The sequence below is a fragment of the Hibiscus syriacus genome, unplaced genomic scaffold, assembly GCF_006381635.1.
Source record: "Hibiscus syriacus cultivar Baekdansim isolate YM2019G1 unplaced genomic scaffold, ASM638163v2 tig00005406_pilon, whole genome shotgun sequence".
In the NCBI taxonomy this organism is placed as follows: Eukaryota; Viridiplantae; Streptophyta; class Magnoliopsida; order Malvales; family Malvaceae; genus Hibiscus; species Hibiscus syriacus.
Window position 1 is genome coordinate 1,616,705 of NW_024062056.1, and position 19,081 is coordinate 1,635,785.

Genomic DNA, 19,081 nt, shown 5'->3' on the forward strand with positions numbered 1-19,081 from the left:
TTCCTTAGGACATGATTGAAATCTAGCACATAAGCAAACACTAAACATAATGTCCGGTCTACTTGCAGTTAGATAAAGCAAAGAGCCAATCATTGACCTATATAATTTAACATCTACACATTTACCTCCTTCATCTAAGTCAAGCTTTGTTGAAGAGCTCATTGGAGTGTTATGAGGTTTCCCATTTTCCAGTCCAAACTTCTTGAGCATATCTTTGACGTACTTAGCTTGATTAATGAAGATGCCATCTTTTCTTTGCTTGATTTGGAGTCCCAAGAAAAATGAGAGCTCCCCCATCATGCTCATCTCAAACTCACTTTGCATTAGCTTAGAAAATTCTTGGCAAAGAACATCATTAGTAGAACCAAATATTATATCATCAACATAAATTTGAACTACTAATAAATCTTTACCTTTTCTCTTTAAAAACAATGTAGTGTCAACCTTTCCTTTTAAAAAATCTTTTTCAATTAAAAAATTTGACAATCTTTCATACCAAGCTCTAGGAGCTTGTTTTAAACCATAAAATGTTTTTGTCAATTTTAAAACATGATCCGGAAAATTTGAATCTTCAAAACCTGGAGGTTGTTCCACGTACACTTCTTCTTTTATAAAACCATTTAAAAATGCACTTTTAACATCCATTTGATATAATTTAAATTCATTGAAACATGCAAATGCTAATAACATTCTAATTGCTTCCATCTTAGCTACGGGAGCGTATGTTTCATCATAGTCTATGTCTTCTTCTTGAGTATAGCCTTGAGCAACAAGTCTAGCCTTGTTCCTCACTATATTACCACTTTCATCAAGTTTATTTCTAAAAACCCATCTAGTACCTACAGTAGATTTATTACTAGGCCTTTCAACTAATGTCCATACTTTACTTCTCTCAAATTGATTTAATTCTTCTTGCATAGCCATAATCCAATGTTCATCTTTTAATGCTTCTTTGATGTTCTTAGGCTCTATGCATGAAATAAATGCAACATAATTACAGATATTTCTAAGAGAAGATCGAGTAGTTACCCCTTTTGATGGATCACCTATAATTTCACCATCTTTGACATAGTTGTACTCTCTTGGAAAAGATACTTCCCTTTCTTCAATGGTTGGATTCTCGAGGGGATCATGAGGTTCCTCATCTTTTGTTTCTTCCTTTGATGATGATTCTCCAACGTCATATCTAACGTCATTTGCTTGTACAATACCTACATCATCATTAACAGAAGAATCCTTCCTCGGAAGGGGATTATCATCGAAAACAACATGTATAGACTCTTCTACAACTAAAGTTCTTTTATTAAATACACGATAAGCTTTAGAATTTAAGGAATAACCCAGAAAAATTCCTTCATCACTTTTAGCATCAAATTTACCAAGATTTTCTTTACCGTTGTTTAAAACAAAACATTTACATCCAAAAGGATGAAAATAGCTAATGTTAGGCTTTTTATTTTTGAGAATTTCATATGGAGTTTTCTTTAAAATTGGCCTAATCATTACTCGATTTACAACATAACAAGCGGTATTTGTGGCTTCCGCCCAAAAATATTTTGGCAAATTATTTTCACAAAGCATGGTTCTAGCCATTTCTTCTAAAGTTCGATTTTTCCTCTCAACAACTCCATTTTGTTGAGGGGTTCTAGGTGCTGAAAAATTGTGGCTAATACCATTAGAATTACAAAACTCAATAAATCCAAGATTTTCAAATTCAGTTCCATGATCACTTCTAACACTAGTGATAGAGTAACCTTTTTCATTTTGGATTATTTTTGAAAATGTGATGAAATTTTCTAATGCTTCATCTTTAGTACTTAAGAATAGAACCCAAGTGTATCTAGAATAGTCATCTACCAAGACAAATGCATATTGTTTTCCTCCCAAGCTAGTAGTTCTAGTTGGCCCAAAAAGATCTAAATGGATCAATTGTAATACTCTACTAGTTGATACATCATTAATAGATTTAAAAGAAACTCGTTTTTGTTTTCCTTTAGCACAAGCATCACAGATTTTATCATTATCAAATTTAAGCTTAGGCAACCCTCGAACTAAATCACCTTGAATTAGCCGTTGCAAAACACTCATACTAGCATGACCTAGTCTCCTATGCCATAACCAACTATCATGCTCATCCTTAGCAACTAGGCATAAATTAGTCATATCAATAGAATCTAAATGCACCATGTAAATGTTTCCTATTCTATGACCAACAAGCATAATCCGATTAGATGCAATTTCAATGACTTTACAACCATTAATTTCAAATAAGACATTGAATCCTTTATCGCATAATTGACTAATACTCAATAGATTATGCTTTAATCCATTCACATATAAAACATTCTTAATTTGTATGGAAGAGGTATTACCTATTGTACCAATACCTTCAATGTGACCTTTTGAATTGTCTCCAAAAGTCACTTCTCCTCCATTTTTGGCGTTAAGCTCAATGAACCGGCTTTTGTCTCTGGTCATATGTCTTGAGCATCCACTATCAAGGTACCATGAGTTTGAATTTGTTTCCCGTGCCTTGTAGCAATGCTCCTTTCCCTACAAACATAGATTAATTTTTGATTTTTGGTACCCAAATTCTTTTGGGTCCATATTCATTAGTTTCCAAAATCCTAGTCCCTTTAGGTATCCATTTGTGTAGGATATTTTTATCTTTAGTAGTAATGAGTTCTTTAGGAACCCACACACTTCTAATGATTTTTCCATTAGAGGTTCTTTGGGGACCTCTATGATTGTAGTTTCTAAAACTTTTTCTAACAAAGTTGGATTTTGAATTTTCACCTTTTTCAAAATGTTTTGTTCCAACTTTATCAAAAGAAGTTTTAAGATCATCAATTTTCTTTTGATGATCATCATTGATCTTTGAAAGTAAATTTTGCAAATCTAAATTTTTCTTTTCAAACTCTTCTAGTTTGATTTGAAAATTTTTGATTTTACTTTCAAGATCGTTGTTGGTTTTGGATATGAGTTTGTTTTCATTTTTCAATTTTGAAACATCATTTTTATATTTTAAAAACAATTTCTCATAATCCGAAGCCAACCCATTGTACTCCTCAAATAACTCATCATAAGATAAATCATCAAAATCGGATGAGTTAGAGGTTACCTTAGAATCTTCCCCGAATGCCATCAAGCACAAGTTTGCTACTTCTTGTTCCTCTTCATCGGAACCTTCTTCATCGCTCCATGTAGCCACATGAGCCTTGTGCTTATTCTTTGATTGACCCTTTTTCTTCAATTGTGGGCAATCATATTTGACATGCCCCGGCTTTTTGCATTCATAGCAAATGATTGGGTCCTTCTCTTTTGGTTCATTTTTGAGGCCTTCGTTTCGTTTGAATTTTCTTCCTTGGTAAGGTCTCATCATTTTTCTGAACCGTTTGGCAAACAATGCCATTTCCTCGTCATCATCATCATCATTAGAATCACTCTCATCTTTTGTGGATTTGAGAGCAACTCCAATGTTTTTCTTCTTCTCCTTCTCCTTTGGTGTCTCTTCAACTTTATCAAGGTCCACCTCATCTTCAAGCATCATCTCATGAGTGAGGAGTGAACCGATAAGTTCTTCAAGAGTTAAGGACGATAGGTCCTTAGACTCGATGATTGCCGTCTTCTTTGATTGCCATGATTTTGGGAGGGAGTAGACTAACTTCCTCACAAGCTTTTCATTTGAGATGATCTCTCCATATGATTTGAGACCATTGACAATCGTTGAAAATCTATCCGTCATAGCTTTGATGTCTTCATTTGGTTTCATCCTGAAATTTTCATAGCTATGCGTTAGAATACTAATTTTTGATTTCTTTACCTCATTGGTACCTTCATGTGTGACTTGAAGCTTGTCCCATATTTATTTGGCGGTTGTACACGATGAAACTCTTCCGTATTCATCTGGTCCAAGAGCACAAAAGATAATATGGATGGCTTTGGAGTTGAGCTGGAACATTTTTGTATCTCCTTCACTCCACAGCCTTGGATGAGTGATAGGCTTAATGTATCCTTCTTCTACGGCATTCCATGCTCCCATGTCACTTGCTTGAATGAAGTACATCATTCTATTCTTCCAATAGGCATAGTTAGCTCCATTGAAGAAAGGAGGCTTGTTGACGGGCATCGAATCGAGACCGGAGTCGAAGTTTGAAGCGGAGGCCATTGATGACTTTAATAATCGATATAACTCTTCCCGAATCGACTCAAGAGGCGATAAAACCTTCAAATGAGTTAGGCTCTGATGCCAATTGTTGAGTTAATCGAATGACGAAATTGGCCAAGAGGGGGGTGAATTGGCAATAAAAATTTTGTGGAAGCTTTTGCAGAAAATTGAAAATAATTGCACAGCGATTTACAGTGGTTCGACTTTCTCAAACAAAGTCTACGTCCACTACCTTAGCTATCCACACTAAGGATTTTCCAACAAATTCACTAATTTGTTCTTTCTTTTGAGGCCAAAGAGATAACCTTACAATTCCCTCAAGAGTATACCCCAACTCTTGAGAACACTCTTTTCTCAAAGAGAAGATTACAAATTTGCAAACTTACAAGAAAACCTCACAAGGTAAGATGTTTGCACAATTCTAGAACAAAGAAAAGAACACTCAAAGATGAATACAATTGAGCACAAAAAGTGTTCTTGAAAGCAAAATGAATATTGAATGAAAATGGGCTTTGAAATGCTCAAACTTGAGGTTTGATGCTTTCTCTTTGATTCTCTCTTGATTCTAGTTGCTTGATGTTTCTTGTTTTTGATCAATGGCTTCTAAGCTTGCTTAAATACACCTTGGATCACTTCTGAACGTTGGGGATAATTAGAGAAGATATTATAGCCGTTTTAGTGTGAAAACATTTAATAAAACAGCTTGGACAGTGGGGGGAATCGGTTCCCTCTCATAGGGAATCGGTTCCCTAAGTGTAAAATTCAAATATTTCGACCGTTGAATAGGGGGGAATCGGTACCCCCTTGGGAGGAATCGGTTCCCTCCGAGCATTCTGGAAATCTCGGAGCCAAATCATTCAGGGGGGAATCGGTTCCTCCTATGGGGGGAATCGGTTCCCTCTGAGCAATCTGGAATTTTTGGCTTTGAATTGGTTCGAAATACTTTGTAAAATTATTTTGAAATTGTTTTATGATTAAAACTTAATTTTACACTTAAGTAAGGATCAAAAATGATTTTTGAAATATTTGGAGTAATGTTTTGATATTCGAATAGTTATATCGAATATACTTAGAAAATCATTTGGAAAATCTTAAAATCCATTTAACTTAATTTGTTATATCGAAATATTAAAATGTTTCAACATAATTTCTTCATTTGATCCTTGTGGATAAAGATTTTCCAACAGATGATCAAATATAATGAAATCCAAAACATGTAAAAAATCCAATTTGTTCATGATATATCTGTAATACCCCAAATAGTAGGTCAATGACTTTCTTACAAAGATGTAAAATTGGAGGATTAAATTGAATAAATGATAAAATATAGGAAATGATTTGAAATAGTATTAGACTAAATTATATTAATAGATGAATAAAGAGGGCATTTTGGTCTTTTATAGTGAAATGAAATTAAAACCCATTTAAATTAGGGATTTAAGAGAAAGGGGAAAAGAAGGCAACAAGCTAGTTTTTTCTTCTTCTTCCTGTGGGTTTGTTTTCCTCCATAGCTCCAAAGGCAACCTTTAATTTATCAGTTTTTTCTTTCGATTATGATATAGTTTTGAAACCTTAAGTGTTATGGAAGCTTAAAGAAGATTTAAATGGGATTAAAACTAAGTGATTAGTAAAATATTTGAGATTTAAAGAAATGAGTTTTAAAATGATATGTTGCTATATGAGTGTTTGCTGATGTTTATTAGTAGATTTAACTTGTAAAATTGGTAATTAAGAGATTAGAAGCATTGGATAGTATTAAGAACATATTAGGAAAATTGGTGTGATTCTTAGAATTAAACGTTCTTGAAAGATTTTAGATGTTTTAAGAGGATAAATGAAGGAATGTTAGTATGGATAGTTAAAGAAGAGTTTAATAGCATTGTATGGTGTATATATAACGAAATTTAACTCCATTTGGGTGAAAATCATGTTGAAAACTGGAAATTCTTGGCAAGGGTATCGGTACTGATAGAACATTACCAATACTATAGGCTAAATTGGGATAAATTAACTAAGTAGTATCGATACTTATTCAATCAATATCATTACCGAAGAGGTAGTATCGATACCATGGTAAGGGTATCGATACCAGTCTTTATCGAATCTAAAATGGGTATCGATACTGGTAGGGGTATCGGTACCATAATATTTAGTTGTATCGATACCATGGTAAGGGTATCGATACCAAGCAAAATCGAATCAAAAATTGGTATTGATATCAGAAAGGGGTATTGGTACCATAGTATAGTAGTATAGATACCATGGTAAGGGTATCGATACTATAGAGCCAGAAAGGTTAAAAATAGGATGATATTGTTATAGAAAATAAATGATATGTCATTTTGAGTATTGTTTAAGTATAATTGTTAGGAAGAATACTAACAATTGATATTGTATGTGTTGTTATATGGATACTTGAGTAGAACAGAACCAAGCTCTGAAGACAAACAAAACTAAGGGTAAAGGCAAAATACTGGAGTAATCAACATTTATGTTTTGGATACATAGCAAGGAAAGTCAGGTGAGTGCATTTAAATATGTACGTATATACTATAATAGTCATAATGGTATTATTTATTGATGTATGCATGGTGATTACCAAATGGCACTTCGTGTGCTAAAATGGTAAGGAAATCATACTAAGTGTATGAATTTCCAGATAGGGCACTTTGTGTGCTAAAATGGTAAGGAAATCATACTAAGTGTATGAATTTCCAGATAGGGCACTCCGTGTGATGAAATGGTAAGAAAATCATACTAAGTGTATGAATTTCCAAATAAGGCACTTCGTGTGCTAAAAGGATAAGGAAATCATACTAAGTGTATGAATTTCCAGATAGGGCACTTCGTGTGCTAAAATGGTAAGGAAATCATACTAAGTGTATGAATTTCCATATAGGGTGTTTCATACGCTAAAATGTGAAGGAATCATACTAAGTGTATGAATTTCCATATAGGGCGTTTCGTACGCTAAAATGTTAAGAAATCATACTAAGTGTATGAATTTCCATATAGGGCATTTCGTACGCTAAAATGTGAAGAAATCATACTAAGTGTATGAATTTCCATATAGGGCATTTCGTATGCTAAAATGTGAAGAAATCATACTAAGTGTATGAATTTCCATATAGGGCGTTTCGTACGCTAAAATGTGAAGAAATCATACTAAGTGTATGAATTTCCATATAGGGCGTTTCGTACGCTAAAATGTGAAGAAATCATACTAAGTGTATGAATTTCCATATAGGGCGTTTCGTACGCTAAAATGTTAAGAAATCATACTAAGTGTATGAATTTCCATATTGGAAATATATGTGAAATTGTTAGAAGTTCATAATGAAAAGGTGAATTGTTGTAATTGTAGTGGATGTGTAATCCATGTAAATTATAGAAAAAAATTATGGTAGTATTGTACTGGCATTATGGGTATAAATTATAGAATGTATAATGATTAAAAGGGTTACTTGATGTTATAAATGATTATTATAGTAGAGACTGTTCTAAAATAAAAGATTAATAGGACTAACTGTGCATATGACAGAAAGATGTCATTTATGCCAGTTAGATGAAAGACTAAGTGTCTTTGAGGCCTAACTGTGCAATTGGCATAAATGTGTCAATTATGCCAGTTAGATGAACGGTTAAACACTGTTAAGTAAGAGAATAAAGGAATTTTAATGTATTATGTTAAGAATGGTGCATAAGTGATATGAAGGGATTATATATATATATATATATAATGTACAATAACGCATAATTAGTATGAATGTATGTTATAAAGTAAAACGTAAACAGAGCATAAAAAGGCATGAAGGGATGCCATAAATGAAATATATAATAGTGAATAAAAGGCATGAAATGATGCCATAATGGAAATGGTATATTAGTGTATTATAAGCACAAAGGTTTAAATGAAAATAAAGGTTTAGGACTAAAGAGATAAATGGAGAAGAATAATATAGAGAAAGATATGTATGTTAGCCATACTAAAATACTTAAGATAATTGTGAATGGAATACAATTTAAATGAGGAGGATCATAGAATCCTTAAGGAATATACGATTTTAGTAAAAATTAAATAAAAAGGATATACTTATGTTTACACAAAGGTTACTCTATAATATTATGTCTTACTAAGTAAATACTTAATGTGTGTTGTTTCCACGCATAGGTAAAAGCGAAAATAAATTAAGTACGGAGTGCAACAGTAACAATGGGTATCATCAGTTAAGGTTGACTCTCATCAGTAACGGTAGGACAATCTTATTCAATTTAAGAACTTAGTTGGCATGTAATTAAACTATGGTAAACATTTTCTAATGTAATTAAGTGAAAATTTTAGTATGTTGCTTTTAAAAAAATATTCTATTTTGTGGTTAATTGAATTGAAACAAAATTTTACTGGTTTTCAAATGACAAACATTATTCTTAAGTGATGTGACATCCATATTTCGTGTACGTAAGGGTATACGAGAGATGGGTGTTACAATATCAGTCCCATAATCAACATGAACTTATTAAAAAGAATACGAGCTCACAGGACACCGAAAACAGGTCGGATCAATACAATTCCCAGTAAACTAGTACCAACAATCTCTTGGATTAAGCCTGGCGATTTCACTATGTCGATACTCACAACCAATATTTAAAGAAAAACCAAACAAGAAGATAAAAAAAATTTTGCCTAGGACCCTCTTTCACTTTTATTCTGATGGACTGAATATCTTTTATAAGGAGTACTAAAAGTTTTCATTAAGAAGAAAGAAAGAAAGAAAATTAGATGGGTTTGGTTCAAAATTAACACTAAATATCCAGATAATTGACATGCAATTCCAGAAACATAAATTTTTTAACAAAAAACACACAATGCGAGCTGAAAATGGGAAAGTGCAAAAGAGGAAAAGCTTACTTCCGGATAGTCTAAAAGAGAAAATAAATACCTTCTTGCAAGTGAGGGGAGAGGCTAAGAAATAAACGTAATCAGTGTTGTGTTCTAGCAATTCGTTCTCCATTTTTTATTTGTAAATAAAAAGCTGAAAGACATAGCACTGCTTGGGTTTACAATTTTACATGATGGAAAATTGAAGAACAAAAACCAAACGAGAGTGCATGTGAGCGAAAGAGACTGAGAGGTGAATGCGTTGTTTGGGATTTCACTATATTTGATCATATGTTAGAAAATCTTTAACCACAAGGATCAAACGAAGAAATTATTATACGCCATTTATACAAAATAATTTCTGCTTTGTTGGTGACTTTCAACAATGATACTTAGTTCATCTTAGTAGTATTTATCAATTCTACATTTCTAACTCCATTTTTTCTTACAAGCATTTCATCGAACATCTATGCTTCACCTGAGATGACCTGTATCTAACATTACACCTTGAATCGTTGATGGTCCCGATAGTCCATTGGATGGTCCCAATAGTCCATTGGGTGGTTCTTCTCTCAATGAACCCTTATTCAATTCAACACCTCCATATAATTCAAAGTTAGATTAGAATTTCACATGCATCCCCGACTGAAAAGTTACGCTGGAAATGAGAAGAGAGAAGCGAAAAAGGAAATTTGAGATTGAAAAGGAATTTAGGGTTTAGAATGAAATTGAAGAATGTGTTGCAAGCTTTAAAAGTTGGGGGACCTAAATGCAAGCGCCTGAAAAGTTCAGTGATCATATTGCAAACGTACTAACAGTAGTGTAACGGCGGGGACCATATTACAAATAGACTAAATGTTGGAGGACTGAATTGTAAGTTTTAAAAGTTAGGGGGACCTAAATGAAAGCTTTAGAAAAGTTCACTGATCATTACTATACTTTACCTTTTATTTTATTAATAATTTTTATGACTCAACATTTTTTATCATTATTATTTTATTAATATAAAATAAAAAAATAAATTTGAAAGTTAGAGTGATTAAATTAGAAACAATTTCAAAGTTAAGTAATTAAATTAAAAAAATTAAACTTCAATGACTAAATTGGAGTGAGAAGATAGTTGAGTGTTGAATGCTATAATTTACTTATGAAATGGGTCATATTGTGGCAGTTTCGCTAAGTTTTTAACGGTGAGGTATCAAAACGAAATAAAAAATAAAAATTAGATATGATTTTGAAACAAATAAAAGTTTAAATATCAAAACGAGATAAAAACAATAATTTAGGTATTACATGTGCAATTTACCCTAAGTTTTATGTTGGACATGATCTTTCTTAAAACAATTTTCAAATTAAACTAAAAATATTATATTATTCATAATATTTTCGATTCAACTGAAATTATTAAGAAAATTATAATTTTTAAATTACATACAATTTAAAATATTTTGATTTTGATTACATTTTTAATTATGTATAAAATTTTATATTGAATTGCCGCACAACATAATCACCCTAGGTATATATTTTTTTCTTTAGGAAAATGGCTTATTTAATTGTTGTACGGTAATGTTCTCACAGCGTTATAGGTAGAATCGGACATACGCTATTCTTTCCTTTCCAAATCATAAAAAAAGTAGAGAACTTTCAGCTCTTTCTTCCGAGCAATGTCAGACCCGGTTCAACCCTCCCCCACCGATTTACCGTCCGATCCGCTTCTCAAACCCGGGGCTTTCATCGACGCCAACCGTCAAAGCCAATCGGCCGAGCCCACCAAAACTGGCAACGGTTCGATTCCGACTGCCGCCCAACTGGAGACACCGGGACCCGGCTTCGTTAAATCTTTGTCCTCGGCAGATCCTAAGGTGAATCGGCGCGTGGTGGCTCCGGAATCTTGGTTGCCGCCTGGATGGCTGGTCGAAGATAGAGTTCGGAGCTCCGGTGCCACTGCTGGACTAGTTGATAGGGTTAGAGTTTCATCTCCAACACTATATTATTTTCAGCTAAGCTTAGTCTTAGTTATTGAAGTTTTCCTTATGGTTTTGCGAAAATTATTTGATATCTAGTTGTGCTTTGTTTGTCTTTTAATTTTGTTAGCTCAAATCCTTGTTTTGCTGCTAGAAATGTCCATACTTGCTGGTGCCAGTGTTGTTTTCCATTGGGCAGCATTGTATCTCTCAGTATTAGCCATCAAATGGCACCTAGGGTAGATCAAATGCTAGGGTTCATGGGTTTGCAAACTCTGATTTAAACAAGCCTTAACTTTCATGTGTATGGCTTCTGTTATTGAGCTTAGGCAAAGCAAATGTTTGATTAGTTGATGTATAAACCATCTTAATGTTATTGATATTTTTAACACTTAACAATGGGACATGGAAGCATTTCTTTTGAAAGAAATTTATTTTAAACTCAATTGATTGGCATAAATTTTAGTCCTTGCCTGCACATAGAGAGGCTAAATGTTGGTGTTGCATAAAGACATAAACGGGATATCGTCGTCTATTGCTGAAACCATTTGCAATTTACGAAAATCCAGTGAATGAATGTCTCAGTAGAAGTAAAATGGACTTGACCTTGTGGAATGCTGCATTATTCGGGTACTAGTATTTTACTTTTTTATGGTATATTCTAATATGTTTATTGTGCCTTTGATGTATGTTCCTTCTTCGTGTTTCCGTGTGAGGAGATAATTTGCCTATGTGCTGATGGTCTAAACATATATGATAACATTTTTCTCTGCAGTATTATTTCGAACCATCCTCGGGCCGAAGATTTAGATCCAAGAAAGAAGTTCTTTACTTCCTAGAAACTGGATCTCCCCAACCTAAGAGGAAGAAAGGATCTGAGGCTTCCAGCAGCGAAGGACTTGTAAGTCAAAAATAAAATCCATGTTGATTGAATATGCTGAATATTTGTCCTATTCTTTACTTATTTCCCTGCTTTTGGTGAATGCTGGAATTGTGTTCTGCAGTCTTCAGGGAACTCTTCAGGCAACAAACAAAAGAAGTCTACTAAGAAACCAAAGCCGTTGAACTTTGATTTTGCTAATGTGCCAGAGAAAGTTGATTGGTTAATGACTGATGCCTGTGCGGACTATTGGACTGCCTTCATAGGGAACGAAGTAGTGCCTCAATCTACTAGACAAGATTGGGCTGCGGTATTTTCATCCCTAATAGCCAGCAAAAGTAGTCAAGCAATGTTTTGAAGACACTCCACGTCAGATTTGATTGTCTGCATCAATTAAACGCCTGGTTTCATGCTGACCAGCATTATCTACATTGTGTTCCATGTCTAATTGTTTTTGTTTCTACCTTAATCAATCATGTCGTATTATCTTTGGTCCACATTTCACACAACAGCCAGGCTCGACAAAGGTTAGAACTTCCTAGTTATCGATACACACATATTCATTTTTTTGTACCCTTTCCTCTGTTCATATGTAGCCTTGAAGTTTCTTTCTCAGTGTCTTTGTTGTTTAAAAAACTCGAAACACATGTTTTTGTTTCAATTTCTAGAAAATGAATGCAGAGAGCCGTTTTGTTTATTTAGTTAACGGATTTATGTTTCTTGTTTAAGCAATTCATATCTCATTACATAACTCTGCATCTCTCCTTTTTTTTAGAAACCTGCAGAAAGCAGTAGGAGTACAAGTTAATGCAAAATCACCTTGAAGTTCGTTTTAGATGTTCTTTTTTTATTACTTGAACTCAAATCTGGTGTTGAACATGAATATGTGTGTAATACAGAAATGGGCATACTATTATATTTAAGGTAAATTTATTCTACTAATGAGTTCTAGCATTTAAGCAGGTGAATACTTCAGTGCTGGGATAATAACCCTCAGCAGGAATTATTTGGAAAAATACTCTTAAACTGTCTGCGTAGGACTATCTTGTGTTTTGTGAGGCGTGAGACCCGTCCGACCTGGAAGCTCTTTTCAGATAACCCAATTTAAAATTTAGATAAACAACCTCGCGTTTTGCAAAACACGAGATCCACGAGAAATTGGATTTATCACGGGTTGTATTTTATGAACCTCATGGGTTTCTAGTTGAAGGTAATTTTGTGATCTAGGCTCGACCCATAAACCCGTAAAAAATAACGGGTTAGGTACCCGGCCCATAAAATTGGATATTTACCTCTAAAATACTTGATAATTTTATACAGGTTGACATTATTCTAATTTGTATTGGGGTTGAATTAAGAGATGAATGATTTTGAATTGTGAAATCTCTCGATTTTATTAATTTTAAGAAAATAAATTTAGGAGTTATTCATTTAGAGATTAATAAGTATGTAGGCTTAATGTTGTGGAGTCGAAATATTATAGCCTTTGTAGAACTAACCGAAGACTACAATTGTGATAACAACTGTTTGCGTACTTTAATCGACTAATTTTGATAACCAGGAACAACATTTGCACTAATTATGATACTTGTTTTTGCAATCATGAAACAACTTTGTTTTGTAAGATGTTACAATAGAATGAGTTTTAAATTTAATAAGTATTTGTCTATTTATTAAAATAGATTTTATTTTATTTTATTATATACTTTACAATACAATAAAAATATATTGATTAATTTAATGTAATTCATAAAATAGTTTAATATTTATTTTTATTATTACAAAAGGGACCTTGCTTTATGCATACTGCGAGGTCCGTTAATCCGATGCTTCAAATTATCAGGGGCACTTCAAATTCTCGGGATCTCACATTACGCAGAGCTCAAGGTCATTTATAAAAATATTAAATTAGGTGATATGAAAAGTTCACCCACGTAGGACGTATCTAGCGATCTGTGTAACGCCAGTTCGCTATACAAGTTTTGTAGAACGTTAGATTGTCTTACGTGGATAGTTTGGAGTTATTTTTTTCTTTCAAATAATGCTTTTTGAAGGTTATTTTCTTAATTAATTCATTTTTTGTTTTTTATATAAATATGCAATAATCATCTGTATATGAAGTAATAAAAGAGCGAACAGTCAAAACAAATAAACAAAGAAGAATAAATTAATAAGCAATAATTTTGTGATAGTAGCAGTATGACCAGACCTCGGGGACGATCCACTACTTCGTCCTGTGTTACTACGATGAAATAATCAATATATATTATAATTATTTTAATATCAATTATAGATATATCATTTTTATCTACTCAGAGTCGTCATATGCTATAAAAAATAATGAATATACACTGATATTTCGATATATCAAAAATTTATATTTTAAAAGAAATTTTAGGATTATTTCTGATTCGGTTTTAAAGTTTATATTCGATTCGATCATTCAAACATGTAAATTCTTTTTAATGTCAAAAACTTTATTTTTACTCCTTACTCTTTTGAAAATTCAAGTCATATACTGAAAGTAAATTTTCAAACATTTTTAAAAAGTGTTTCAAATTTTAATGAGTCAAAAATCAATTTTTTACCCTGCAGTATCGATACCGCAAGAAAAATACTGATACTGTTCATGTGGTACCAATACTGATACTGATACTAATAGTCTAAAAATACATAGCAATAATGATACTTTGAATAGGAGTACCGATACTCCATTTATATTTTGACAATCACCAATTCTAGTAGGCTATTTTGATACCGATACTGTTTGAGTATCGATACTCTAAGTGGAGTACCGATACTCTCCTCTCACCAACGACTAGAATTTTATATTTAATGCAGACAATACCTATACTCAAGGCGTTTGAGCAACATTTATTGTCGGCAATTTCATCATAATGGCTCTATTAACTCCCACAACAACTAGAATTAAATGAAGGGGTATAAAAACAAGATTTCGAGTTATATGTGAAAATAAGAAATCAAAGAGAAAGCCAAAACAATCACATTGAGCGAAAATCAAAGTCAACATTCTTCAATATTCTTTTTGCTTTCAAAGAACAAATTTGTACCCATTGTTTTATTTGTCTTTTTCTTGAATTATGCAAACAATTTCCTTGTGAGGTTTTTCTAAGTTTGTAAATTTGTAATTTTCTCTTTGAGTGAGTGTCTAAAAAAATTGAGGTATAATTCTTGAGGGAGTTGTAAGGTTACAACTTGTCCTCAAAGGTTGATACAAATCAGTGAATTTGTGAAAATCCTTAGTGTGGATAACTAAGGCAGTGGATGTAGACTTTGGTTTAAAAAGTCAAACCACTCTAAAATTCTTGTGTTTAATTTTTCCATAATCTTCCATCAAAATTTTTATTTGTCAATTCATTCCTCTCTTAGCCATTTCATCATATTTATTGACTCAACAATTGACATTAGAGCTAATCTCATTTGAAGACTTAACACCCTCTTGAGAAGATCCTTGGAAGAAGTCAATCGATTCCTCTTCAATGGCTACTCCATCTACTTCCAAAATTTTTGGTGAGTCTCAATTCATCTCAAAGCCTCCTTATTTCAATAGTGCCAACTATTCTTATTGGAAGAATAAAATATTGTTTTTCATTCAAGCCATCGATTATTCAGTGTCGGGTGTCATAACCAACTGAGCATTAATTCATTCCAAGAAGCAAGAAGAGCTAGTTGTACCGAAGATCAAGTTTGAATGGACCAATGAATACCAAAGACTTGTTCAACTCAATGCCAAGGTGTTGAATTAAGATTTTGATATAATGAATGTAAAATTGATTTTGGACTTAATTGAATTTATCAAAAAGATTTTAGACTTAATCGAATTTATTAAAAATAATTAAAACTCAAATTAACTTGAAAATATGTTTTGATTGTTTTCCAACTTAGTCAAACATTTTCAAAAAGATCGTTTTTGCGCTTTAAAGTTGAGTTTCCAAGGATTTTCACTCAAAGTATCAATCCCATAGTAAAAGGATCGATCACTTTGACCAAAGGATCAATTCCTTCTTCCTAGGATTGATCCCTTGGATGGCAGAATGTTTTGGATCAATCCTTTGTACAAATGACCGATCTCTTCACCAAAGGATTGACCCCTTGATGAAAAGGATCGATCCCTTTCTTGTAACAGTCAAATTATTTGAAAAAAAATCGATCCCTTGTACATTAAATGTTGTTTTTGGTTGTAGGTAATGGCTATAATGATCCCCAACTGCTCCAAACGGCTAGAATTAGTGGAGAAGGTATAAATTGAAGATTAAAGCTTCCCATGGTTAACAAGAAACATATTGAACCAATCTACCAACATCAAAGTTTTGTTTTTTGTTTAATTTGTCATATTATTTCTTGTAAATACACCTGTGACTGTTTATTTTAATCAAGTGTGATTTGGGTGAGAGATTAATTAGTGCAAACACATTTGCCTTGTGAGGTTTTCTCTTTGTTTGCTTCATATGTAATTCCCTTTGTGCAAAGAGTGTAAATAAGGTTTTGGGGTATAAACCTTGTGGGTTGTTGAAAGGTTACACATTGTCCTCAAAGGTAAGCAAATTTATTGGATTTGAGAAATCTTTAGTGTGGATGTAGACTTTGGTTGAGAAAGTTGAACCACTCTAAATTGGTGCGCAAAATGTTTATCTTTCGATTGCTTTCACCAAAATTCTTAAAAGGCCAATTCACCACCTCTTGGCATCATTTGATTGATATATAAAGCTAACAATTGGTATAAGAGTAGGTCTCTATTGATGGTTTAACCACCTTGAGAAGGTCCTAGGAGAGCTCTATCAATTTCCTTTATCAACAAAAAAAGATGGCTTTAACTTTCGGCTCTTATTTTGTTAAAGATTCTCAACCGGTTAACAAGCCACCTTATTTCAATGGTGCAAATTATGCATATGGGAAGAATAGGATGATGCTCTTCATTCAAGTATATGATTTAGGATATTGGGAGTCTATCATGAAGGTTCATTCTTCTCTAACTAGAGCTTTGGCGAAATGGAGTGAAGAAGAGAAGAAAGAGTTCGAACTAAATGCTAAGGCCATGCACATTTTTGTTTTGTGCATTTGGCCCGAATGAATATGGAAGAGTCTCCTCTTGTTCAAATGCCAATGAGATTTGGGATAAGAAGGAATCGATGAAGTAAGGGAAACAAAAATTAGTCTTCTTAACCATAGTTATGAGAATTTCAAGATGAATCCGAATGAAGACATCAAAGTTATGATAAATAGATTTTCTGTAATTGTCAATGGCCTAAAGGGATATGGAGGGATTATCCCTAATGAAAAGCTTGTGAGGAAGATGATTTTCTCTTTTCCAAAATTTTGGCAATTGAAGAAAATGACAATCATCAAAGAAAAGAACCTAAAGTCACTCAATCTTGATGAACTTATTGGTTCATTGCTGACTCATGAGTTGATGGTAAAAGAGGAGGAGCCAGAAGAAGAAAAAAGAAGAGAAAAAATAAAAAAAAGCAAGTTGGTGTTTCTTTAAGATCCTTTACCCATGAGGAATGTAATTCCGATAAAGCGGATGAAGAAGAATATGAAGAGATGGCCAAGCTCTTCAAAAGATTCATGTCATCCAAAGATAAAGAAACAAAACATGAATCAAGAAAGGAGAAGGATCCCATCATATACTATAATTGTAAAAATCGGGGCATGTCAAGTATGATTATCCACTATTGAGGAAGAAGGGATCAAGCAAGCCAAAGAAGAAGCCTTTTGTGGCTAAATGGAGTGACGAAGACTCCATCGATGATGATGATGATGAAGTAGCCAACCTTTGCCTCATGGCCATCCAAAAAAATTCAAAGGTATTTTCTAACTCAAATGAATTAAATTCATATTCTTTTGATGAGTTACAAGATGCTTATGATGAATTAATTTTTTAATTTAAGACCAAAAATTCCAAATATAAGAAAATAATTTCCAAATTTAAAAATGAAAATGATTCTCTTTTGAAAACTAAATTGGATTTTGAAAGCAAAAATGAAATTTTGAAAAAAAAGGACTTGGAGCTTTCAAAATTAAATAATTAAAATTTTGAAAAAGAAATTTTTGATTTAAAAATTAAGCTTGATATCTTAATAAATGAAAAAGAAATCATTTCTAACAATTCATCAAAGTCAATAATGGCAAAATGTTCACATTGCTATTATCATGATCATAAAATACTTGTTCTATAAAGAAAAGAAAATTTTATAAAATTAGACACGTATGAGCTGGTGAGCGAACTAGGGGCATTGAAACTAACACTCAAGGACACAAAGCAATTTAGGTACCAAAAATCAAGTAAATGTGTCATGTAGGTGTGTTGGAGCAATGGGGAGCAATGGTGAGCAATGGCATTGTATTTGCAAGCTCTAAAACACACTAAGTAAGGACACTTGAAGAAAGGGAGACCAAAAAAATCAACCTAAATTCAAGTGGTAACAAGTTTTAATTTAATACAATTTTGTACGTTTATGTGATTATGCATGATTGAGTGTCCCCACATAGTGCTTACTTGTAATTAGTTAGGGGGATTTGTCATTGCATGAGTTGCAATTTTATGGTCTCATATGATTATGATGATGATTTTGGCCTTAAAGTTGCAATATTTTTTTGTTGTTATGAAATCATGTTCTTCATGCTTTATAGTGATCATTATTTTTTTTGAGAATGTGATGTTTAAATGTAGCAAAAATTGAAAACATGCATGTTTAGGATCTTTAGAGCCATTGTATGTTTGTGTAACTTGATATGGACTTTAGTTATGCAAATTATGGACTAAACTAATCGATAATAAAAATTTGCATAATTTGATGTTTCAAGTTGACATTCATGCACATTTAGTATCCTCTAAGTTTCAATAATATGACTTAGATTGCATCAAATTTGAGTCTTGTATCATCCAATTTGGTCATTGGAATAAAAATGCAATTTTCCAGAAAAAAGGATCGATCCCTTTGATAAAAGGATCGATCCTTTACATTTTCCAAAAAAAAAGATCGACCCCTTTTTCAAAAGGATCGATCATTTTCTGCGAGGATCGATCCCTTATGTCAAAATTGTATGGGAGCTTTTGAAAGCCTATTGAAGCCACATTTCAACCTTTCAATGCTATATTTAAAACCCAAACACCCAAAATACCCAAAAGTTCATTTTTCATAAAAAAAATCCTTCAATCCGAA

General features: G+C 32.8%; 1 protein-coding gene across 1 annotated transcript; it reads left to right on the forward strand.

Moving 5' to 3' along the window:
• Positions 1–10,657: 10,657 nt before the first annotated feature.
• Positions 10,658–12,591, forward strand: LOC120199303 (methyl-CpG-binding domain-containing protein 5-like). The gene is made up of 3 exons (XM_039200428.1): positions 10,658–11,014; positions 11,790–11,915; positions 12,019–12,591. Exons 1-3 carry the CDS (start codon positions 10,715–10,717, stop codon positions 12,250–12,252), a joined length of 660 nt encoding a protein of 219 aa, XP_039056359.1. The 5' UTR covers positions 10,658–10,714; the 3' UTR covers positions 12,253–12,591.
• Positions 12,592–19,081: the final 6,490 nt, after the last annotated feature.